The 26,427-nt window shown below is 43.3% G+C and overlaps 1 protein-coding gene across 1 annotated transcript; it reads right to left on the bottom strand.

Annotated features, from left to right (window-relative positions):
* Window positions 1-1,107: 1,107 nt before the first annotated feature.
* SMIM3 (small integral membrane protein 3) lies at window positions 1,108-21,598 on the bottom strand. Its single transcript, XM_079968340.1, has 2 exons — window positions 21,239-21,598; window positions 1,108-3,117 (listed from the first exon to the last, which is right to left on the bottom strand). Exon 2 carries the CDS (start codon window positions 3,098-3,100, stop codon window positions 2,915-2,917), a length of 186 nt encoding a protein of 61 aa, XP_079824466.1. The 5' UTR covers window positions 3,101-3,117; window positions 21,239-21,598; the 3' UTR covers window positions 1,108-2,914.
* Window positions 21,599-26,427: the final 4,829 nt, after the last annotated feature.

The following is a 26,427-nucleotide window of genomic DNA, read 5'->3' as shown; positions in this document are numbered from 1 at the left end:
CCCCTACAGAAAGAAAATATGTTGTCAACAAGGTATAGGTTATGTGTCTCAAACATCACATAACCAGTGGGATTTTTAAAAGCCTTTGTTCTTAGCACCTCGGGCTACTCTTTTTGCTATTTCTGTACACAAAGAATGTGTGTAGTAAAGACAGATCTTGACTGTAAGTTCCCAATCCTAGTCATCTAACAATTAGAGATGAATTTTCACCTGTTGATGTTTTTTCCTATCTTTGACTGCAAATTGCATTGCTCTGTTTCGGTGCTCATGCTTTGCTTTGTTGAAAGTGGTGTATATTTATTTCTAATTGAAATTCTTTAAAAAAAAAAAAGATAGAGAAAGATGAGCTTTCCTGTGTCCCAGGAGGAAAAATGAGGAATTGCAGAGCATGGGGTAGGGCAGCAATAGCCAAGGTGGTGCCCTCCAGACCATTAGCCATGCTTCTGAGGGGTTTCATGTTGGCTACCCCAGAGGCAGGGAATAGGAAGAACATGAAAATGAGCAACACCAATTTTCTATTTGAGACAGCCAATAATAACCATACATAAGATGCAAGGATGCTCAGCCAGATTGCACTTTGAGATTGGTGTCACTCACGAGTGCTCATATAGGAACGATCAGGAGTCATTGCAGAAATGAGAATAGTGTAGAAAGTCCAAGAATAAAAGCAGGCAGTTAATTCAACAACGCCTGATATTGAGATGATAGTTGTGCACAAAACAACCTAAAAGACAGTCTGACCCCTTATATACTTGATCAAACACTTTGCTCTGCAGAAGAGGGTCTCTCCTACATATTAGCAGGAGATTCATTCAACTGAAATAGGAACCAGACCTTCAGTGTGGAGGCAACTGAGTCAGATGGGCAGGGTACAAATAAAACTACTACTACCATTATTATTATTATTATTATTATTATTATTATTATTATTATTATTATTATTATTTCCCTCCCATTGCACATCAGAGAGGCGCTATGTCCATTGTCTGTTGGGTTCTACGAAAGACCTTATTTTTAAAAATATGGAATTGTTTTTAACTGTTTATGCTTCTACTGCGAAATCATTTTGAGATGTTTCATGATAAACTGTTCACAAATGCGATAAAATAAAATAACAAACGTTTATTACATGGATTTGTCACAATATCACAGTTTCAGGAGGAGTTTACTGCTGATACAATTAAGGGAAATGCATCCACTTTTATGTACAATACACAAACAAATTCTACTTGAACCTCTGAATCCATTTTTCACAGGGTGGAGTGTTTCTTTCCATAAAAACAGATTTATAAGTAGACTATCTCCAGCTCTGAACTACGAACGGACAACATCTAACACCTGGCCTGGCAGGATGTTGCAGTGCCACTTGTGGCTGAATGGAAGGGAGAGGTCTGGCAGATCTTGAGTCTTCCTTCAACACCACATAGCAGCAAGAATAGCTGCTGAACCTTTCCCTCATGTGCAGACAGTGAAGGCCCAAGAGCCCTCTTTGGACTAGGAGTTGCCAGTTCTGCTGTATTAGGGAACAGATGACTGTCAAGAAAAGACACAGCAGCAGAGGCCAGCAGTAGCCACGAGAGAAGGGAAACGAATCATGCAGGAACTACAATAAATTGTTGCATGCTCATGCCAAATATATGTTCACTGTTGTCAGGCAGAAATAAACGTCTAGTAACCTCATTAGTAGAAAGGGAACACATTAATGGACAGTTGCCTGAGGGCGCGTGTGAAACAGGGGGATGGATGGAACAGCCAAACTACTTGTATCGCATCACAGCTGCAAAGATCCCCAGTCATTACAAGTTTATTCCATAGTTGCCATTCCTTCAGTACAACTAGGAAAGGCCCTCCCATCCCATTCACAGAACTGCAAGATGCACACAGTTTCACAAACCCAGCCGCAAAAGAAAGCCTCTTTCGCTCAATTTTTTCATTGCCACATTCTAAACTAAGGTTACCAGACATCCCTGTTTCTCTGGGACAGTCCCCAGATTTACAAACCAGTCCCCTGACAAAATCCTATCATTCCTATTGAAGCTGAAAAGTGTCCCCGGATTCATTGAAAAAAATCTGGTAACCTTCTTTTAAACTGTTCCCTGACAGTAAATTACGTACTTTGTTCAAATCTTATTCTCCCCTCCTCTGTTTTTTTTTTTTGTATTAGATTTTATTAGGTTCCTTAAAAATAGATGTTTAATGATGAATCATTTTGTAACTGTATACCACAAATACAATTACTTCACTTATCTACCTACATCTCATTTCTCCCCCCCCCCATCCTTTTTCGGCTGCTGCTGTTTGGATTAGAGGGATCTTGGAGGGAAGAGAGAATGACCAACATTCCAGCTGGGAGCAATCAAAGCTTTCCCCCACATGGTTTTTACCGAATATGTCTATGTCTATGTCTCAATTTGAAGGGGATAGATAAAACAGGTTGTGTTTCCACATCTGGAATGTACATGGAAGGGTTTTTTTGGATTACATTTCATTATTCCTTTCTGACATCTGTTTTTGCCAATTCCTTAGTCCTTTGGAACAGCTTGCCCAGTAAACATGAAGAACCATTTTTCAAATAAAAGGACACACCAAAAATCCAAAACAAGAACCATCTGGAATCCTGAACCAGCCAACTTGATTCCATAACTGGAGATAAAGTCCTGGATGTGGAGCATTAGGGACACAGTTTGTATTGTGCAGCCAGGCTTCTGGGGCACTTCTGGTGACATGTGACTTCCTCATCACATGATCATAGTCTTTGTGCTGCTGTCATATTCTTGTTGGCATGCCTCCATTGCCTCCTCAGATCTTGGCCTGGTGTCAGAGAAAGCCTGATAAACTGACAGTTTCCCTATAATCTTTTTTTATCCCGTGTTTCTCAAAAGCAAAGCCAAACATAGTGACATGGAAGCAAGTTTCACACGGCTCCATTATGTATCGGGTGTGTCCGGACTCTGTAAATGATCACTGCTGTTGCTGGGCACAAGAGCAGGGATGTCATGACAACGATGGTGACCAGGATGATCAGGACGATGACCCACACTTCCAAGATGTGCTTTGGAAGGGGAAACTGTGTGGGCTCTATGTTTCCATAAACATCCATGCTCTTCCTGTTCCTCCCTAAAGCAAAGAAGAAGACAAGTATCAATAAAACAGGACACAGAACAAATGCAATCATCACAGGTGACAAGCACATAACCTTTCCCTACCTCCAGCCTTGAAATAACAGAGCTTGGATAGGCTGCTTGAAATTTATGTAAGTTAGAAGACTTATCTGCACTTCATTCGGTCAGAAGAAGACATGCAGGGCACTTCTATCTATACATATTGTTATGAGTTTGTGGGTTCCAGACACCCCTAATCCCCAGGTCCAGCAAAGGTTAGAATTTAATCAATGCTTGGGGTGCTAAGATGAGTGCCAGACCTCTCTAATCCCCAGGTCCAGCAAGGGTTAAAATCTAATCAGAGCTAATTAAGCCTGGCTAGCTTCCTGTGTTGAAGTCACCACCTGGGTGATGGACCATTAAGAGGACAAAGAATCAAAGGATTCCTCAACAGATAAAACCAAAGTTTACAGCATAGAGAGGTTAGGAAGAATAATGTGGCAGAGTAGCAAAGCAGCGAGCTGGAAAGCCAGAGAGGCACAGCAATGGTTGATCTCTGCCATAGCTGCAGCTATGGGAGAAACAAGGCCCTTTTGAGGCTTTAATGCTGTGAACCCCTCCATCATAGACTCAGGTTGTATATATGTGTAAATAAACCATATACAATATCACAAAGGCATCACAGTCTCTGCTGTGTCCCATTTCCAAAAGGAAACACGAACCCTGGGTAAGTACCTGGAACCTCTGGAATCTCAGAGATTGGGGTAGCATGCAACAATACTTACTCAAGCCCCACTTCATGCAGTGGGGCTCTCTGGCACATAAATAGGCATATGATTACAGCCTTAAGGACATAAGGATTTGGTCTGTGCCAACACTGCTGCGTGGGATCAGATGGGATGGATCACTTCTATGCCTGCCTGCCATCCAGGCACTACACAGAAATAGATGTCATTTAATGTTATTTCATGTGTTGTGGCTTTCTCAGCTAGTTTGCTGTAGTGACTAGTATATTGGAATTCAATGTTGTAGTATGTTGAATGTTCCATCAGTGCAAACATTTCAGGTTGCTAGATGGAACAGTCGCACCCACCCATCCACTTTCTTCCTTGCGCTGTTCTGGGGATTCTCCTGACCGCCACCAGGAGAACTAGAGGAAACCCCATTGTGCAAATGAAAGCCCTTGCACAGGCTGCTGTCAAAGGGATTCATTAGCTGAATCCCACCCAGATATAGGACTTCTAAGTCTGAATTCCTACTCAATGGAACAGTGGCGTAGCGTGGGTTGTCAGCACCCGGGGCAAGGCAAGTAATTTGCACCCCCTAACCCGTGGATTTGCGCCCCCTAACCCGTGGATTTGCCCTAACCCCAGATGTTGCGCCCGGTGCGGCCGGCCCCCCTGCACCCCCCACGCTATGCCACTGCAATGGAAAGAGGGTCTGGAGCAGGTCACAAAGCCAGAGCATAATTTGGCGCATGTGCTAAATTAACAATTGATCCAATTGCGCATCAAAGAATACAGTGAATGTTATTTATTTCAGAGGACTGCATTTCCACAAAATGTCACAAAAACAAAACGAGGGCTTTGTTGCAAAACACTGCTGTGCAAACCTGCCACATACTCATAACATCAAAATGTGAAACTGCATGGTGGCACAGAAGGGAGGCAGTTCTCAGGGTGAGTGTGGGCTGCTGTTCATACTTCTTAAGCCACATGGTGAGGAAATGTTCTGTTTAATAAGGTTTCTTGAGGAGGGAAGGGAGCTGTAAAAGGAAAACCATGTACTCTGATACCCTCCAATAAAAAGCCATTGTAAAATGCTGGCTCTTCATTAGTATTCATTACATGTCATTATTTTAACTGCACCACTATTGTATAATCTGATGGAAAAAAATGAACAACTGCTATTCTGCCCCTCAATGAGATAGAAACATGCTGACTTAATGCAGGAGAGTCAAAGTTTAATTAGCCTGGAAGGGTGCCAGATACCGATTATTTCAAAACAAGGATGAGGAACATCAGATCTACAGGCCAGATGTGGCCCTCTAGAGCTCTCTACCTGGCCTAAGAATTGTACACATTAAAAACCCTGGAAATGCTGCAGGATATCAGTGTATAAATCTTCTCAAGCAACATCACAGATTCTCTGCAAACTGGCAGGCCTTTTGTATGCTCAAAAAAATGAGATACAGTACATCATTTATGCCATCTGAATGTGAAAATGTGCCTTAAAAATGGAACAGTGGGGGACAGGGGAGGGAGAGGAATTGTTCAGTTGTGTGTGAGCTACCTAGTTGCTATGTTGTCCTCCGCTATTTGGGGGGGGGTCCCCTGGTTCTTTGCCCCCTTTTACAAGTTCCTACCAACACCAATGGATGACTTAAAGATTAGATAAGATTAGATAGATATGCACAGTTTGTGTGTGTAATAAGTTCCGTAATGAGTCAGCTCAAAAGCAAGCAATTTGGCTCCCAACCAATCAATTGTAAGTAGCCAGAGTCTCTCCTCTCTCAGCAGCACATTGCCACAGCAGAATATGCTTTGCTGGATTAGGGGCACTGAGCATCTGCAGTGAACCATTCTGATCAGTTTGCTGTCCAACTTCAGGCAAGCTGACACCTGTTTGCTTTTTTAATCTAGCAGAGATGATTCAAGAAGAAGCAATTGCCCTCCAAAAATATTTCCCACTACCTTTTTTGGTAACTGCACAGATGTGTGTATGCACCTGCAAGAAAAGGAAGGTGGCGAAACATACCATAGGGCAGAGGTTGCCAGTGTGGCACCCATGGGGCGCACATATGCCTGCAGAGGATCCCCATTTCTGGGTTCAAAGGATCAGAACAGGACCTGTGCAAGGCCCTTTTCCTCTCCAAACGCAAGCATCTAAAGTTCTCAACCAAACAGAGTTATAGCCCTGAATTCCATCACCTTAACCTCAACATACAGAACTGTATCTGCACAATACTATCTACCTTAATGAGAAACACTGGACATCCCAGGCTAATAAATTGCTGCAGTTCTCTCCCTCTCCCTCTCTTCTCTTGGACAAATCCAACTGGTGTCCCATGAACTGCCGGAGTGTGTCTATGTATGAAGCAAGGCTGGCCCAAGACATTTGGCTGCCTGAGGCAAAGGATCAAATGATGCACACCCATTCCTAGTGCCTCCTACTTCAGTACTAGCAAAGGGGCACTGCCCTGCCCCTGAGGGAGTTCAGGAGGACAGATATAAACGTGGGTGGCAAAGTGTGTGACACATAGCTCTCTTCTCGAACAGAACAGTTTGGTCAGGGAGCTCAGGAGGATATATGCTGCCTGAGACCTTACTGTGCCTAATGGCAGAACTGGCTCTGGTAGGAAGCTTGCAGCTTCTATGCCCATGAGACCCTCCCTCTCATTTGTCCAGTCTCCAGGGAAGATTTTGCCTGAGCAAATAAAATTAGTGATGGAGTAAAAAAATCCTTGCCAAATCTCCAGTCACACGGACTGCCTCTGTGTATATTTTAACTACAGTAGGCGTTGACGCAGATTTCGTGTCTGATTCAGCAGCCTCGAGGCATCTCACCTGTACTTAATCATGGTTTCCTGAGTCACGAAATCCGTTTCTTTACACGAATGAAGCAACTGATGACACCAAACAGTGTGCAAACCCCTGCCAACTGGATACATTGCTGTTTCCCACCCTGCTCTTTTGATCCTGTTAACATTTATTTACTTATTTATTTATTTGCTTGCTTGCCTGCCTGCCTGCCTCTCCAGTCAACACCAGCCTACAAAGCAAACCAATCCATTCTTTCTCAACAAGAGGCTTAACACCTGATTCTGTCAATGGGTCTAATCGAGACTAAGGCTGTGTAAACATTATAAGCTCAAAACAAAGCCACATCATTCTGTTTCACAATTCAGATCAAAAGTGCTTTCGGGAAAACAGATCAAAACACAGCATTTCCTAAGAAGACTGCCTAACACAACCTCCATCCACCCAACCTAGGGTGATCTACCATCAGCTGCCCTGTGGGAAAGATCCTGGTAACTTTTTAACATGTTGTTTATTGTGTTTTTTAAAATATGTAGTTAGTTGCAAGCCACTTTGGAAGGATTTGTATCCTGAAAGGCAGGTTATAAATAAATGTAACCAGGGATGGGAATCCTGTGGCCTTCCAGATTTTGTTGGACTCCAACTGCTGTTTAATGCCCTAGGTCAAAAAAGCAGCTGGTCCCCTTCCTGGCAAAGTAAGTTATAAAAATACAGAGAAAATGTCTACTTTAGGATAAGCCTTAGTGGAGCGAAACTGCTACCATGTATGCAAGAAGAAAAGGCCATGCAATTGTAGTTTCAGCAGACCTATTTGCCATGAGTTTTCATGGGGAATTTTGTCCTGTGATAGGAATTTTATGGTATTAGATATATGGCAATGTTCATAACCGCACATACATAGATCAACACAGGAAGGCCAACCTGGAACCATTTTGATTCCTAAACTGGCCAAATGTTTTCTCTGCAAGGTCAAACTGGAAAAGTCTCCCCATTGTCTCTTTCCTCACAAATCCTGTCTTAAGGACACATTTAAGATATGATTAAGGTGTGAGCCTGTGACCTGGCCCAGGAAATAAGTATTTTACCACTACAAAAGAATGGCATGGAGATCCGCAAGTCCAGCAGCCCGCGTCTTGCTAGGAAGCCAGTTCCAGTGCATCATGAAGAGGCCAGCAGTGATGAGGCATCCTCCAGTGAAGACGATGACGTGCACCAGACAAAGCGGGAGCGCAGGAAGTTCCAACAGAAGTCCAAGGGCCAACCGGAATGTGCCGGCTGCGGAGGGAACCATTCCCGTGCCAAGTGTCGATTCAGAGACGCCATCTGTAGGAAGTGTTCCAGAAGGGGCCACATCGCTAAGGTCTGCCGATCGGCTCCATCTGACACCCCCCCTTCACCGACTCGCAAGTCCAAGTCTTCACTCCAGTCTGCCAAGGAAAGCTGTTTCGCTCTCACCAACTGCCGCTGCCCGTCTGGAACCACGATTGGCCAAACCGACTCACCTATGCGACGCAAGCTGAACGTCACGGTGCTCATTGAAGGAGCTCCATGTGACATGGAGATCGACACTGGGTCTGCCCTGTCCATCGTGTCTTGGAGCACCATCAAAAGACTGGTACCCAGAGTGATCAAAAGGCAACTCGACTCTCACTGCGTACACCTGAGAGACTACCAGGGAAACAACATTCCTGTGGTAGGCATTGGCCGGTTCCGGATCGCCTTCAAGGATTTTTCGGGCCTGCTCCGGTTGGTGGTGGTCGAAGGTCAGCGGCCAAGCCTCCTAGGGCTAGACTGGTTTGATGCCCTCGGCCTGGAAGTCACCGGCATCAACTGCATCTCTAACGCAGAGACTGAGGGTCTGGTCAAAGACTTTGCCGAGGTTTTTGACGGCACTTTGGGGCAATATATAGGTACGCCCATCTCCTTTAGCCTTGATCCACAAGTCGCCCCCATCAAGCTAAAGCCAAGCCATTCCCTTTGCTCTCAAGGCTAAGGTGGACGAACAACTGGACAAGCTGATCGCCAAAGGAGTTTTGGAGCCGGTTGACCACGCCAAGTGGGAAACCCACATCGTCACGCCTGTCAAGCCAGAGAATCTGCGCTGACTACAAGTGCATGATCAACAAGGCACTTCAGCAGCACGCTTATCCGGTTCCTGTTGTCCAACACCTGCTGCATTCCCTGGGTGAGGGTAAGGTCTTCGCTAAGCTGGACCTTGCCCAAGCCTATCAACAACTGCCCGTCGATGATGCCGCTGCTGAAGCCCAGACGATCATCACCCACCGAGGGGCATTCCGTTGCCGCCGGTTGCAGTTCGGGGTGAGTGTGGCTCCTGGCATCTTCCAAAGCCTTATGGAGCGTCTCCTGCAAGGGCTTCCGGGCGTGGTACCATATTTTGATGATGTCCTGGTGTCCGCAGACTCACACCAGCAGCTGTTCGAGCGCCTCCGTGCCGTGCTGACCAGGTTCTAAGAGGCCGGGCTCAAGGTAAAGAGAGAGAAGTGCCAGATCGACGTTCCACAGGTAGAGTTCCTGGGCTATCTTATCGACGCCTCCGGCCTTCACCTGACCACATCCAAGATCCGCGCTATCCAGCAGGCCCCCATCCCAAAGAACAAGATGGAGTTGCAGGCGTTCCTGGAGCTGCTGAACTTTTCCAAATTCTAAATCTAAGGAAGCCATGTTGAGCCTTATCAGTCTTAAACAAGACAAAAATTGAGAATGAAGTGTACAAATGTTTGTTATTTGAGAGAGGCTCCAAAAGAGAGTTTTCCTCCCAAGTGGTAGAGTCCTGTATACATGCTTGTTCCAGTCTGTTCTGGGAATGTGAAGTTAACCTAATGTTTCTGCTGCAAAAGCCTAGTTGAGCACAATTGCTCTCTCAAGCTAAAATGCAGTGTCTGTATTTCATTAAGCATATGACTGACAATATGGTGTTCCTTCTAAGAAAAATATATGAGTCCAGTTTTAAGAGTTATTGTAAGGCTCCTGATATCAGTCTCTATAAGACTTCCTGGCCTCTTTTCTTAGAAAATGCCCCCCCCCCTTGTTTCATTCTGTCTCTTTCAGGTTTTTTTCTCTTTCCTTCTTACTTCTGTGCCAGGTAAATTTACTCCCGAGTAAGCTTCCTGTAAAGGAAACTGCAAGGGGAGGGGGCAATCTTTCCTAAAGGTACCCTGCATCTCACTTTCCTATGTGTAGTTATCAAAAAATAATAATCTAAATTAGGCTTACTATTCCTCTGCAAGTTCAGGAAAAATTGTTCACTTGTGTATTCCTTTTGTTCACTTGTGTATTCCTTTTAAATCAAATCTATGGGTGTTTTAACTATGCTTTATAAGAGATCCTCTCCCTATCTTAGAAAAAAATGTTCACTTCAATCTTCCTTTAAAGATCATTTCTCTAGGAACTTGCACTCTTTAGTCTAAGGAAGTAAACTCACTCAAACTATCTCAAGATCTGCTAAAAGGGTTCTGTATAAAGTTGGGTACTTTTATTTTCCTCTTCCTTAGTACATGATAGGCGCATGGCTTGTGATAGGCGCATGGCTTGTGGTCTCTTCCCCAGTTGTGTCTGTGTACATAAGTATGTGTGTGTCTCTCTGGTAGTACAAATCTTGCTATGAACCCTGTATTTTAGGGTTGGACTAGATGACTCCAGGTCCCTTTCAACTTTACCAATTTGTGGCTGATGAGTTGAAATTCAGCCCAGATTTGCTCATGAATTCTGACTCTGGCCATTTTTTCCCATATATAAGGGCGTGGCAGATTGTTCCACGAATGGCCAGAGGGATATTAGCCCTTTCCTGTACATAAAGGAAGCAGTCCCTTTGCTTGGGCTGAAATTGCTAGCTTTGGTGAATACTTGAATTGCTGAGTTTCTCTTTTTTGTTTTAAAAGCTAACCCTATTTTTAAAATCTACTCCTTACCCTTCCCTTCCCTTATTCAAATTCTAATTTAGCCAAAAGATGCAACATTTTCAATAGTATAAAAGGTTTGCTGAGACATGAACTCTGCACATGCACAGAGGCTAGATCAGCTTACAGAGAGAGAGAGAGAGAGAGAGAGAGAGAGATAAAGGAGGGGGGAGAGAGGAGGTTTGGAGAGCGTGGGCTGCAGGGAGAAACCTATCCAAATTTCCTTATGTAAAACTTGGAAGCACTGAGGGACATCACCCTTAATGTGTCTTTTGCTCCAGGGGCTACGTAAGACAAAAGGGTTAGGTACAGGACCATCAAAAGTCAAGAGGTTGCCAAGTTTCAAATCTTGACATGCCAAATAAATTCTTTTCACAGGTAAATATCAAAGCACTCCCACTGTGAGTTCCTCTCTTGAGTAGTTCGCCTCCCCAATGGAATTTAAATTTTATAACAGTTTTGTGTGTGTGTGTGTGTGTGTGTGTGTATGTGTGTGTATGCCTATACATTTTAGGAACAGCATTTCCTGACAGACCTCTCACATGAAATAATTTTCCCTTTTAACAGAGTGTCCTTTCTTTTCTCCCACAGCACAAATGATAATGAGGGGATGCAAACAGTGATTTAAATACTCTATAAAAAGTAATTGCATTTGTATTTCTTTTTGTCTTTCTTCCCTTAAAGCCAAACAGTCACTTTCTTTCTGTTCAGCAAAACAAGTCTGAATCCCTGCTATATTAGTTGATTTCCCTCTATCTCTTTGTGGCTTTGACACTTTTTTAGGTTACAAATAATCTGTTTTTCATTTATTAATCAGTTTTTCATTGGGTTGTTAGAATGCTAAAACAGATTACTTCAGATTACTTCAGGTTTCTTAAAAAATTGTGTGTCTTAGCATTTACCGTATTTTTCGTCCCATAGGACGCTCCGTTCCATAGGACGCACCTAATTTTTTGGGGGGGAAATAAAGGAATTTTTTCCCCTTTATTTCCCCCCCAAAACCAGGTCAGGGAACAGCGGGATGGCGGCGCTGCGCCTCCCCGCTGTCCCCCGAGCTTGTGGGGCTGGCCGATGTCTGCCTGGCGCGTGGGGTGCTCTGCTTCAGGGCGCCCTGCGTGCTGGGCGGCAGGCTGCTATCCGCAGCGTGGGGAGCCCTGCGGGAACTCCTGCGGGCTCCCCAGGCTTGCTGATAGCTTCCTGAAGCCTGGAGAGCGAGAGGGGTCAGTGCGCACCGACCCCTCTCGCTCTCCAAGCTTCAGCGAAAGCCTGTATTCGCCCCATAGGACGCACACAGATTTCCCCTTAATTTTTGGAGGGGAAAAAGTGCGTCCTATAGGGCGAAAAATACGGTATTTATTTTTGGTTCCTCATAGGTCATGTGTGTGTGTGTGTTTCCTAGGACTATCCTAATTAAGAACCACTGACGAAGTATGAAAAATGCTAGCCTCTGTTCTGGTAACCAATAATCTCAATAAGAACCAACTGTGGCACTCAACTGTAAATACGTGCTATAAAAATGTCTGCTACTAATGGGAAATGGAGGTATCATCATATGTTGATGTTTCTCTGCAACTCTTGAATCAGGAGAGGCTGTGCAAGCCCTGGACTTAGTGCCTGGACTTGGTGGTGGGTTAGGTGGGGGCCGATAAACTGATTATAAATCCTGGGCAGATGGAGGCACCTGAGTCTGCTTTCGATGGGGTTGTACTCCCGCATCTCTGTCGCTTAGAGGCCCAGGTGATCTCAGTGACTAGGAGTGCCTTTTACCAGCTTCAGTTGGGAAGAGAGCTACAGCCATTTCTGGGTTGGGGTAGCCTAATCACGGTCATCCAGTAACCTCCAGACTGGTTGCTTCAATGTGCTGTATGTGGGGCAGGACTTGGAAGCTGCCACCTCATGTAATATGTGGCAGCTTGACTGGGGCAGAATATAGTAAGTCATTGTGGAAATAACTGCACTGGCTGCCAATTAGCTACTGGGCTAGGCTCCAGGTGCTGGTATTGCTGCATAAAGCCATATACAGTTTGGGACTAGGATTTCACCTTACTCCCTGCATAACCAACCAATCACTGCATTCTGAAGGAGAGGGCATCCTGCAGATACCATGCTATCAGTAAGTGCATTCTTCACAAGGTCAGAATCAGGCCCTGAGTGTGGTGGCACCTTTCCTATGGAAGGGAACTTTGGTTCCATTATATATCAGATCAGTGCCTTCTCTACTACTGTCATTTCAGTGCCTGCTAAAAACATTCCTCTTTCCACAAGCTTTCTAAATACAGCTCTTTATTCCAGTTGCTATCTGTGATGGATATGAATTGTTCTTACATGTGTGCTGTTGTTGTTTTAAAATAGTTTTTTTTATTTTATTATATGTGTGTGTGTGTACACAATTTTTTTTTAGTACCCCAGGAAGACGAGGGAATGACTCTGCAAATTGTAGCTCTATGAGGGAAACAGGGAATCTTCTAACAATGCTGACACTTTAAATAAGCTACATTTCCCCGGATTCTGTAGAGGAAGCCATGACTGTTTTAACTATATAGTGCAGAAGGGACCTTGGTTTTAAGAAGTTACTCCTAATGTTTTAGCCCAAATCTGCTTCCCTGAAATTCCCATCCACTGGGTCTACTCTTGGTTCTGTAGATCTCTAAGTTGCAGCCTAAAAAGACACTCCATTGACTAAAAATATCAATAAACTGAACAATAAAATGTTAACCAAAAATCATGGTTCAAAATTTAGGAAAGATAACCACAGCGACTCTGTCAGGAACATAATTTATGAGCAAGATTCCTGGGAGTGCAGGCTGGTTGGGAGTGCTAGTTTAATTTGGGATTCAAGTTTCACCGCAATGCTATTTTGTGGGTTTCCATGTCAGAGTCTTACGTGGAATAAGACTCTCCTATGTCATAGGCAGGCTGAGGCGTGTTTCAGTGGAGGAATTTGCTGGCAAGCTTCTGCTGAAATGGAAAGCCTTCCTTCTATGAGTGTGTGTGTGAGGCAGAGCCTACACACAGCACAGGAAAATGTGTGCTCCGTGCTCCGTTTACAGAGAAGTGCATTAGTGCTGTCGTTATTTGGAATGAACTTCCTGGCAAGCAGTAATCTAAGCTGCTGATTTGCTCCGAGTGAAACTCAGTTATTTCCTACATTGACAAGCGTTTCATGGCCCTAGGCTCTGATCCCTGGATGCTTCTGTGAAAGATCTGATAAGATCTTAATTGCACTGGCCCAATTGAATCCCAACAGCTTCCTCATGTCATGAGCAGCCTCAGTAATCTTATTAGTTTTACTTGGACTTCATGTCCACATTCACATCACACACAAAACTAAACTGGGATACTTGAGATTTAAAGCCGATATTAATTCAATACAAAAGCAATCGACTTCAAACACAGCTTTCTGACAGCCACGATCGTACCATGAGTAGAACAGGGACGAGGAACATCTGGTCCTCCATATGTTGTTACACTAAAACTCCCACCAACCTTTGGAGCAACGTGTTGGGGATGGATCCAGGAGACCTGGGTACCAAGCCCTGCTTAGCCATTAAGTTCACAGGAGCAGTCCCTGTTTCTCAGTTTAACTTCCTCTTATGCTTGTTGTCATGGAAATGAGAGTGCCACACATCATTCGTATAACATCCTCTTCCTTTCCATTCCTATGAAGGGTTCCATGTGTGGCCCAGAGCCATTTCTAGGAAAGGTAGACTTGCTAGGTGCCTGCACATTGCTTTTCAACCAGCACAGTACAAATTAAACAAAACAGAAAAATGGAAGAGGCAGCTGGCGAAGGGGCTGTCTGTGGGCATCGTGCCACCATGTAAGGGACCTAGGTTTCAGTATAAGAAGCATAAGTAATCCTTGCTTACTTACTTGCCTCTCTTGGGCAAGTCATTCCCTCTCACTTTAACCTACCTCAAAGGGTTGTTGTGCGGCCCCAGTGCTGTGCTGATCTGAGTGACAGGGTGTGATAAAAATGTTATATGAAGAAAAAGCTTACGCAACTGTGCAACTTGTTATGCGATGGGATTGTGTACAATGCGCAAGTTGCTCCGACCGAGCAGCCTGACATCATCTTGGCTGTACCATTTTTGTAATTTATCCTCAAAGTTTGGTGACGCTTGTTGCCACTTTGACATCAGCAAGAACAGGTTAAGCTGGAGTCACTGTGCCAATTCTCTGAAGTGCTCCAGATCAGAAAGATAACATGACGTCAAAACCTGTGGAGATTCAAAGGCCAGGCTACACCCATCTTAATGCCTTCAAGGGATTACTTGTTAAAACACAGGCTGTTTGTAAGAAACCCACAAACCTATTTATTACTATCACGCAGCACAGAGGGCTCCACATTTAAACCAGCTTGCCGACAGACAAAAGGGGGGGGGGGAGAGAACCCAACAGGCACTGTGCTCTGAATCCTGGTGTTTAATGAAGAGAGAGAGAGTTTGGTGGAGCTTGGAGAAGATCCAAGAGCAGGTTACTCAAATTTTAAGAGATTCAAATGTTGGGTGTTCAAATGCAAAGACTATAAACATGGAACGGTCTCCCTCAGGAGGTGGTGGACTCTCCTTCCTTGGAGGTTTCTAAGCAGAGGTTGGATGGCCATCTGTCATGGATGCTTTAGCTGAGATGACAGCATTGCAAGGGCTTGAACTAGATGACCCCTGGGGTCCCTTCCAACTCTATGATTCGATGGACCTGTTGCTCTTGTTACTACTTTCTGCAGGCCCTGCCCAGTTTACCTGGCCACCCTACTTCTGGGGTAAATTCATCTAAATCTATGTCTACCCTAACATTACAGCCCTCCCAGCCAAAAGTGACCACCCCATCTGGTTGTACACTGACTACTGCCTGCACATTCCCCCCCCCCCCGAAGGAAATCCCTGCTAGTTCTTAAGTGACTCCAGCACAGCAGGAGCTGGGGTTGTTCTTTGAATTCACCTGAAAAGTTTTAATTCTTGTTGGGAGGGTGACCAACAAGGTGTTCACCCACATATCAGGTGTTTATCATATTGTATCAAACAGTACTTGATGCATTTAATTTAGCAGGGCACAAGGTTCAGTAACCCCAACCCCACTGTCTTAATAGGCTACAACAGAACAACCCTAAACTTATAACCAGAAATACAAAAGTCCAGGCAGCCATTAGGCAGTAGAGCCCCCCCAAAGCTGGGCCTGCTGGTAATTGGTACCAGGGTAAAAGCATAAGAAGAGTCCTGCTGGATCAGGCCCATTTAGTTCAGCATCCTGTGGCAAATGGATGAAACAGCACTCTCTTCTCTGATGATTCCCAGCAGCAGAGGCATCCTGCCTTCGACAGGAGAGCCAGAACATAGCTATTGTTGCTAGTAGCCATTGATTGCTTTAGGCTCCCTGAATCTGCCTAATCCTCTTTTAAAGCCGTCCAAGTTGGTCATCTTGTGGGAGCAAATGCCACAGCGTACAACCATCACCTCATTCTGTTGCATGTGTCAGCCCTTTGCTACTTTCAAATAAACACGAAACTCCATTATCCATAAGGTATGGCATTATACAGGAACGGAAACAAAAGGCAAAAGTCAACACTTGGCTCAAACTGTGCGCAGTGGAACAGAGCAATGCAACCTTATTGCTCTTAAATGATAACAATGAATGGGTCCAGAGGATAGGGCAGATAAAAGATTCAAAAGTTTGTTCCTGGGCAGATATTTAAATAAAACGTTAAATAACTATAGCAATGCTATCAACACAGATTAAGCAGCTGCCCTTGGCACACACAGACCTGTTGGATTGCTTATAAGGGTCACTTGGGGTATTTACTTGTGTGGAAACCAGCACATTGGGAGTCCATTCTACAAGTTCTGCCCCAGCCTCCAATCTTTCCAGGTCTCCATTTGCATAAACCCAAGGCACATACCCTGCAACAACATGCATAGGCTCCCATACGTGTGATCCATGTACCAGTTATTGATGGTGCATATGGAGATCTTGGAACATATGGAAGTCAGCAATGGGACACCCATCTCCCACTCCATGCCTTAATTTATACACAGTTCGGCACCTGATGAGGGGTAAGGTGTAGAACGGGGGGGGGGGGAGCCTGTGGCCCTCCAGATGTTGCAGGATCCCAATTCCCATCTGCTCCGGCCAGCATTGTAAGAATCACAGAGCTGTAGAGTTGGAAGGGACATCGAGAGTCATCTAGTCCAACTCCCTACAATGCAGGAATCCTGCCCACAGTCATCTCTGGGTGGGCTTGAACCACCAACTTTCTGGTTAACAGCCAGTTGCAAAAGAAGATGGGTTTCATAGCCTAGCAACATCCAGAGGGCCACAGGTTCCCTACCAATGTTCAAAATTCGCCATGTGCATTTTGCACCTGGCTATCACCTACTTGCAACCACATGAAGATGCCCGGGCACCAGGATGGTACCTGACGTCTCCACCATCTGGAGGTGCATGGCTGGGGATCCTTGGATCTTGGCTGGTTTCACACACTAGTAACAGCTTCCTGTAGAATTCTATTCGTGATATTTTATCTGCACAATCAGAAGGAATTTCAGTAGTATTGGAAAATACGACTTCCAAGACATCTGGCCACAAAATGGCACCTAGACATTCCGTTTTGGCAACTGTAACCCTGATTTAAGGAGTCATTTGGCTCCTAGCTCCTATATCTGAGTTTCTAATGCTGTTCCCTACCCCTAGTGTAGTACAGTTGTACCTCAGGTTACAGACGCTTCAGGTTACAGACTCCACTAACCCAGAAATAGTACCTTGGATTAAGAACTTTGCTTCAGGATGAGAACAGAAATCGCACGGTGACGGTGTGGCAGCAGTGGGAGGCCCCATTAGCTAAAGTGGTGCTTTAGGTTAAGAACAGTTTTAGGTTAAGAACGGACCTCCAGAACGAATTAAGTTCTTAACCCGAGGTACCGCTGTAATGGGAACAGGACAGGAACAGTCTACTTAGGCTAGATGTGTTTGTGACTGGGAGCAACAAGTTTGGAAGCCATTCTCTTTCCTTCCCATAATAAAAGTGACAATGTCTTTGTACCTCTGCAGCACCAATTAATAACCTGACACTGCCAAAAACAATGGGGGGAATGGCATCCCTGTCATGCAGTTAGAAACACAACATAATTGACAAAAACTCTGTCCTATGTAAGCTACACAATACTTAAATGTTAATTGTTTATTTATTTAACAAGTATCTTTCTTGGATAGAAACTGCCTCTCTGCAGAAAACTACTACTATATATTTCAAATTCAACAGGAGTGGAAGATGTATTATTAAAGCACATAGCTTGCTTGACTGGTTAAGGGTCACTCCTAATTTGACTGAAAAATCTCTTGCTTTCCAAAGAAAGTGGAAACAAATCAGCAGGGAGAAGTCTAATCAAAGCAGAGGCATGAAAATCAGGCAGCAGCTTATCTGAGAGCAGAGGAAGCCAGTCTGAGATTATTTTGGTGGCCAGGTATAAAAATAAAAATGGTGCTCTTAGCACGACACAAAATAATACTAAAAAACTAAATGGACATACAGTATTCTAATACTGCCACGCCAAATCTGCCGCCTGAAGCTGCCTCTTAATGGGAGGTCCCTTTTCAGAAACATTATCAGTCCTTCCTTGAAGGTTCAGCTTTTATTTTTAAAAATACTCTGGCTCTTTTTAAGACTGGAGATATAAGGAGGGGGTGGGGAAGGCTTCAGGCAGCATCCTATCCAATTGCTCATTAAGAAGCAATGCAATTAAATCCCTTCCAACATAGAAAGATACCTGTATTTATGATCTTGCAGTTCTGTAAGTGATTCTCTCCCCCCCCCCTTACCACAAGGTTTCTGGCTAGGTGCCTGAAGTAGAGCAGAGAGAGAGAGAGAGAGTGTAAAGGGGCCCCATCACTTTATATAATGAACAGATTATTGTTAATATTTATTGAATTTATATACCGCCCTATACCTGCAGGGCAGTTCACAGAATAAAATCAAAATATACAGGCACTGTAACCAGTTTTGGCACCAGTTAGCATCCTCCACTGGGGACATGAAGAACCTAGGAAAGCAGGCAGCTTTCAAATAATCAGTAGGGGAGGAGGTAGGAGCAATTCTCATTTGTGAGGTAGAGACTGAAGGTTCCAGCCAGAGAATCTGCATTTATGTCACTTTCACTTGTCTGCCTTCACTTGGAATTCCTTCAGCCCCAGAATTCAAAAGCAAAGGATGCCTGCTTTGGCTCACCTGCCTCTCCATCTCCACTGCCTCCTGCCATCCCTGCAAGCGAGACCCATCCAAATATGCATCTATTTTGCATTCTGCACTTTAGCAGCGTGTGGTAGGATTGTTTTATAGTATTATTGCATGGGCACTTTAGGAAGTTTGTGTTTATTGTATTTCGCTTTCTCCTTCTTAACTGATTTTAGCTGTTGTTTGGCAATTAAAAAAGAAAACCTAAATGCAATAAATAGTAATAATATTACATGTAAAGGTCTAAAAGCATGCAGTTGATTTCTGGGTTTTATTTGGAAACCAGACGTGTCAGTTTCCCCTACCTGTGTGTAGGATTTGACATGTGCTCAATCACATCCGGACAGGCCATTTCAGTATGGATGGCTAGAGATGGAGGAGGAAGCATGCCTTGTAGTGGACCGTTTCTTCAAGTATTGTCTAAACCAGCCAAATGTCTCTCAAAAGCAGCACAAGAGAAACAGCGGAATATCCAATGCTAAGTCAGTGCCCAAACACTACTGATCAGAATACAAATGGTACAACAGTTAAGGGTGCAGACATCTAAATGATGGCAAACTGGCACAGTGCATGTGATAGGCTATGTGGCAGAAAGCTACCAAGTGATTTAGAACACAGTGGAATTTGTTAGTATTGCTGGTAATTTACAATGTCCTTTACCATCTTTATTTCATGCCTGCCCTTAACGTCACAACAATCCTGTGAGCTGAATTGCTGTTATTTCCATTTCACAGATAGGTAAGAGAAGCTGAAAAATAAAGGACTTGTCCAGAGTCATACAGATAATCCAAGAACGAAAAAGGAGTTCAACAGTAGTTCAACATCTTGTGCTGTACCACACCCAATCTTTTCCAAACGCCTGAACTAATAGAGATTTTTTAAATATATCTAAAGCATCCCTATCCAACCTTTCCTTTAAAACTTCAAAGGGTTACTTGGAAAGTGGAAAACACAGCAGATAGGAAGCTTCCCCTAAGCTTTTGTTCATGCCAGAAGCTATAAACAGAAAGAGGGGAGGAAGAAAACAAAATAAAAACACAGCACATCTGTGGTTAGTATGGTTATGAAATCCATACAAGCAACATAAAACTTCCAACCTTATATTTGACTTTCTTTGCATTTAGGTACATCTGTCACAATTAAACGGACTAGAGTAGGAATGCGTTTATTTCTTTGAATCAAAAGATGAACCTGGTGACACGCCTTGCAATTGTCCCTTTCTGATCAGCTGCATAGAGAAGACTGCAAACGCACTAACCAGAAATGGGTTGAAAACCAAGAGAAAGTGAAAAATGAAAATAACAGAATATCATCTGAAACGATCAAACGCATACCCATATGGGAGATCATATACTGTACATTCTGTAGCCTGAGAGCCACTCCCAGTTCTTTTTCAAGCACCGATAAAGGCAATTAGACGTCCCAATGAATTCCAGCTCACTGCAATTCCTTTGGATAAGTACTGAATTAGCGTCAATTCACTACTGGGAATGGAGACGGTTACACAACACTGTGTGGGCAACAAAATGTATAATGTACATAGGCCATCACAGGTGATTAATGTTATAGGTACTGGCTTCCCTCTGCATATGCATGTGGGTGAATTAACTATGTATAGTCATCGCATGTTCTCAACTCTATGGGTTTTTCCCATATTTTGCTACAGGGAAATGAAGGAAAACAATTGCCTTTTGGAAACAGTCTGGAGATAAGGACCCAACAACAGAGGAACTGTTGCCAAAAACCAGGATACGAACAGCAAACCGCACAACCTTTTACATGTTTCATCTCGTAGTTTTTGTTAGTGATAGCTTTACAATAGTTGCTATAAAAATGATAGGCAAGAATACACGCAATGCACATTTAAAGATCTCATACTTATATTATAAACCACAGGAAAAAAGCTAACTATAAAACGAACAGCATAGGCATATCTAAAAGAGCAATATATACAGATATATAAATGTGTGCGCGTGTGTCAAAGGTTTAGCTTAAGTGATGCTCACCAGAATAAAATAGTCATAAGTGAAGGTTTGCTACCACCTTAAATGCCCCAGTGTAGAAGGAAACTTACAAATGGGTCTTGCAGGGTAGTAACCTGATCTTGCAGGGCAAGATCACTCACTTTCCTGAAAAAAATAATCCAATGACTTTCTGAAATGAAGATCAAAGATGGCATGGAGAGAGAGAGCCCTTTCTTATTGACGAGCTACTTGTGGAATTTCCCTTGGGACTTAAAACTATTACTGATCTCCAAGGCAAACAAGCAAGCAAACAGAAATCGGAGCAATGCTAAATGCAAACGGGAAAGGAAGTGAAGAGAAACTGAAATGAAGAAGGTGTTGGAGGAATATGAAAGCGACGAATAAAGCAAGCAAAAGAAATCGTGGCACTCGCCTCTCTCGAGAGTAAACATTCACGGACAAGTCGCTGCTCATCGCTACAAAGAGGACTTACAGGAGTTTCTTATGCTGCTCTTGAGTCTCCGGGCTGCTTCCAAACCCCGCTTGGAGAGTCGCCTGCTCGGCTTGCGAGCGTCTGGTCCAAAGGAGCGCAAAATCCGCGGCCGCCGAATAACTGGACGAAGAAAAGTGGGGAGTAAGTTCACGCACACCCGGCAGGTGGGATCCTCTTTTTCCGAGCCCGGCGGACAACTTCCACCCCGCAGACCCTGCTCTGGCCAACGGGATGCCACCTCCCACGCCCGGAAAAGGGAATTCGAACAAAAGCGAAAGTTTCCCTCTCGCTTGCTCCGCGCGCTGGAACTCCGCGCTCGCCTCGTTTGCGCTGCTGGGAAGGTCAGGCTTCGGCTGGGCAGCCGCGCTACTACGCCCCGCCCCCGCGACATGAAAGGCGAGCGGGCCACCTAGTGGCCACATGCGAAGTGCAAAACCTTAGTTTGATTTGATAGGTTTGATTGATGTACCAGTAGTATCCAGTTGTATACCTTCTCATCAGAAATAGCATGACGAGGAGATATTTGATTAAGTATAAAGTAGCTTGTCAAAGAAAAAAGAAGAACAAACCAACATGGCTGTATAACAATGAAGCATTTATTTATGATGGATATATGATGGGTGATTATCATGTATGATATCATGCATGAGATATGATATATGATATATGTTAATCAGTGCTTTTTCCTGGAGGGACGTAGGGGGACGCATACCCCTAAACATTTTGAGAATCTTTGTACTTTTGTCCATTTACTGTATTTATTTTTCCCGGTTTGAACTATAAAATGGTGATTTTCTTGAGTCAAAATGAGAGTACCCCTAAACATTTTTTAAGGGAAAAACCCCACTGATGTTAATTTTAAAAGATTTCTGGGTCTGGAGTAGCCCCTAGACCCAATGGAAATGTGCACTCATGGCCACAGTGATATATGAGCTGCTTTACACAAAATACAAACTCTGACATACGCAGACATACACATGTAGACCTGGTGAGAACCCACCATCATAGTAAAGAGTTTGGTGGCACCTTAAAGACCAGGAAACATGCTGTAATGTGAGTTTTCTTAAGGAAGAGCTTACTTCATTGGATCCATTTCTCTCAACTTCCTGTTGCATGGAACATGCACATTTCCCACACTTTTACTTAGTATCACAGAGTACATGTGGTTTTCCTATGCGGAAGTAAAATGCATTCATGTAGAAAAGCAATTGCATAAAATGTGGCCCCAGAATGTGAACATATGCAAGACTTCACTTGAGGTTCAGTACTGGAATCATTAATGTCAGGACTTTGCCCTGTAGTGCATGAAATAATAATAAAAAAGAGAATTGCAGCTTGCTCTTAGTTTTCTGAAATCAACAGCTGTTCTTTGTTTTTTTGTTTATGTTCTCTCTTCACTGTCAGAGTTATGAAAATACACGTGCCGGATGAAGTAATGTGAGTCATGGAAGTCATATTTTCCTGGAAGCTCGCTATGGTGTCTGTTTCTGAGAGCTGAGTGGTGCACTCACAACACTATACTGAGACTCTTATATTGCCAATGATGACTAAAACTCTATTCAAAACAGACAATTGTGACTAAATCAGGGGTAGTCAACCTTTTATACCTACCACCAACTAATGTATCTTTCTTGATGGTAAAATTTCCTTACTGCCCACCAGTGCTCGATGGAAGGAGGATTCAGCTTGTGCCATAGAACCGCCAACCGCCCACCTAGAATCCTGAAACACCCACTAGTGGGCAGTAGGGACCAGGCTGACAGACAACTGCTGGACAGGGTTAACTTGTTGCATCTCAAGGCCTATCCTTCCTGCCTCCCTGAATGGGCAACCTGGGTGGACCTTGGTTCACCTCTGCTAACATCCTGAAGCATTTCAGGCCACGGTGCCAATTTCACCGGCATCTATACATGCTTAGCTAAGTCCTGTGCTGGGGATCTTCAGCAAGTGAAGCTCCATGAAGTCCATGCTGTTAATCCACAAGGAAGGTAGCACATAAGAGAAGCTATTTGCTTAGAAGAGCCAGGGCATGTTCAAAGGGTAAACAATCTTTTCTTCTGGATTTAAATTAACTTCAATGCTCTGTTTTTACTATTTGGTTAATGTACGTATATTTTGTTATATTTTGATTTTGTAGAATCCTATTGCTCTGTATTCTGCATGTGCTGGCAGCTAACTATTCATTGGGCTATTCTGTTGTGGGTTTAATCCTAGTGAAAAAGGTGGAACAGTTAGCTAAACTGGTCTTCCTGTTGACCCCAGAAGGTGCCATGGTACAGACAGGGACAAGAACTTCGTTAAATGCTCCAAGGTGCATCACACCCTTTCAGAAGGAATGTTCTTTTTCTTGATAATTGTCTTATTTCAACCACAGAGTACATTTAAAAAATATTCTTCTATGCCTTCTAGTGGCTAAGGGAAGGACCTCACAATTTAGGTCTTGTCTAGTGTAGACATCATCCCTCTTTAGAACATAGCTTAAATATGATGACCATTGAAAATAGAAGAGAGCCATCACAAGTTCAAGTGCTCAAAACAATGAAGACCTACTTTGATTGGTGGTAACATTAACAACAACAGCAACAACAACCTTATTTATACCTTACCCACCTGGGTGGCTTACAGCATATCTAAAAACATAATAAAAACATTAAACCTTAAAAACTTCCCTAAACAGGGCTACATTCGATGTCTTCTAAAAGTCAGATAGTTGCTTATTTCCTTGGCATCTGAAGGGAGGGCATTCCACAGGGAGGGCACTACTACCCAAACTCAGGAAAGCCATTTGGTCATTCTGCTTCCTTCTTCTTATGAAACCTGCTAGAAGCACATCAAGGGACCCGCTAAAGCTACAAAAGCAACCAGGAAATATACTCGTTTAAATCAATTGCTTGTCCCTGAGGGGAAATGATGACTCTAATTGAGCTTGCAGGGTATGAGGAATTTCTATAGAGGTGAGCATGAGCATGTATTTGGTTGGGATTTGAAAGAAGATGAGGAAACTTCACACCAAAGTTCCTCGAGAAGGAAAAGTAAAAGTCCTTTGTTAAGATCTCCCTGTGATGTTAAATATTTGTTTTACTGAAAATTCATATTAAGACATTTCTCAGGATGCCAAAAGAATAGCCCAGCTGTGGGAAACTGGATTTCCTCCATGTGGAACATTACACAATTGAAAGTTTCTCTTGGAATATTCCACTGTTGCATGATGCCAAGGAAATATGTCTATTCTTGGCTGACTATTTATTTATGTTTCAAGCAAGTAATAGAAACAGCTTCAGTTTTCAGTGGCCACTTTATACCAATTAGCTAACCTTCCAATATAGGGGCATGAGAGCAGCTTGTAAGTATATAGTTCAGAAATAATGCTAACCCACAGTCTGTTTTAGCAATACTTTTTTTTTTGAAAAAAACCTATCAGTTGTCCAACAGATGATCAAACAAACCATAACCTTTCCCCCTGAAATATACTCAGAGTTGAGAGTGGATTTCATGCTCTTTATTCAGCTCATAGAGGTGAGGAGGAATGGAAGTTCCCCCACAATATCTGCTTTATATACATTATTTACACAATGGGCTGCACGTGATTGGCTAATTACGGGATTCTCCTGTAGGCCAATCAGGTTGTGGATTCACTTCCACCTGGAGCTGGATTGGGTGGCTCCTGCGGATCAATCACACTGCTGCATCGTTCTAGGACCAATCAGACTGCTGCATTCTGAATCCTATTGTTCTAGGACCAAACAGACTGCTGCACTTTGGATCCTATTGTTCTAGGACCAATCAGACTGCTGCATTTTGGATCCTATTCAACTCAGTAAATAACACCCCCCAAAATTTGGTTTTTCCTTCCCAGCTGCTCTTGGCTTAAGGTACGGTACTTTTGTAGCTTTCTGAGCATCTGAGATGGGGTGGCCAAACAAACCATGGTTACGGATGGGTGCTGGATTAATATTATGCCAAACCACAGTTAAAACGAAGGTTTGTAAGCCAGAAACAAATGAAATAAACTGTAGAAGAATATGATGCTTTAGAATGGATGCTTTAGCTGAGATTCTTGCATGGCAGGGGGTTGGACTAGATGACCGCTAAGGTCCTTTCTAATTCTATGTTTCTATGATTCCAAGGTGCCTCTTTTGACAGGAACCTATACTTACATGGTTCTGATGACACTGGGCAAGATTTAGCATACCTCCCTGCTACACCTGGTACCTTAATCCTAAAACCAGTACCATAGTTCCATTAAGAGTTTTACTGACAAACTTATGGCAAAGCTGCCTGCTACATTAGATAGACTTCACATACTGTATATGTATTTTTAGTTAATTAAAATGCTGCATTCTGAGAGGTTCATGAAAGCTTACAGTGAATGTGTACACCACCCTCCCCACAGTACCCATGCCACACACAGCAAATAAAACATATCTGTGGAAAGTCAATTTTCAACTCCATTTGGAGCTTACAGCACAAGAACAAGGATTGGATAGTAGGAGGAGAGGAGTCACCGACAGGTGGGGAAGCACTGTAAATATATCTAAGCTTCCATAAACATTGCTATAGAACTAAGGTACTGGCTAAATGACAAAGTAAACACGAGTCTTCAGTTGTGCTTTTGCATAGTATGAGGTTTTCAGGGTGGATTATGTGTCCTAAACAGTTTCCAGCTTGATCATCAAAAGGAATTCCGAAAATTTTATTTAAAGGGGGAAAAAACCAATTAAGAAGATTAGGACTGAGATGCACTTCCTAATATATTTCTACCTTTCACAGAAATGTCCCCAGGGTGGCTTACAACACAGCTCTGAACAATACAATAAAATATATGGTCAAAGTAATCTCTTAAATATCAAAATCCATAAAAGAGTAGCATAAAAATCACAAGCAGAGATATTAATGAAAGTGTTATATTATATATATATATATATACAGCTACAGACTTTATCATGCAGTAAATTTTGTGGATTCTGTACAGAAACGTTAAAACATGTTCTGTGGCATCCATGAAATCAAATTTAAAATTTAGAATCAGATAGAGATAAATATAATATTTTATATATAAATAATATATAAAAATTATCAATCTCCGTATTTTTCTGTTTTAACCATCCATTTACAGTACGGTATTTCATCTCCCCCACCAGGCGGAGATAAGAGAGCGTCACCCGGAAGTGACCAGCCACGTGGATCTC

This window comes from Podarcis cretensis (assembly GCF_951804945.1).
Source record: "Podarcis cretensis genome assembly, chromosome: 2".
Classification (NCBI taxonomy): domain Eukaryota; kingdom Metazoa; phylum Chordata; class Lepidosauria; order Squamata; family Lacertidae; genus Podarcis; species Podarcis cretensis.
The sequence above is the reverse complement of the archived record's forward strand: the minus strand, read 5'-3'. Positions and strand labels throughout refer to the sequence as shown.

What these genes read in the sequence shown, in the direction of transcription:
- SMIM3 (XM_079968340.1), bottom strand. Translation starts at nt 3,100, where the DNA reads ATGGATGTTTATGGAAACATAGAGCCCACACAGTTTCCCCTTCCAAAG.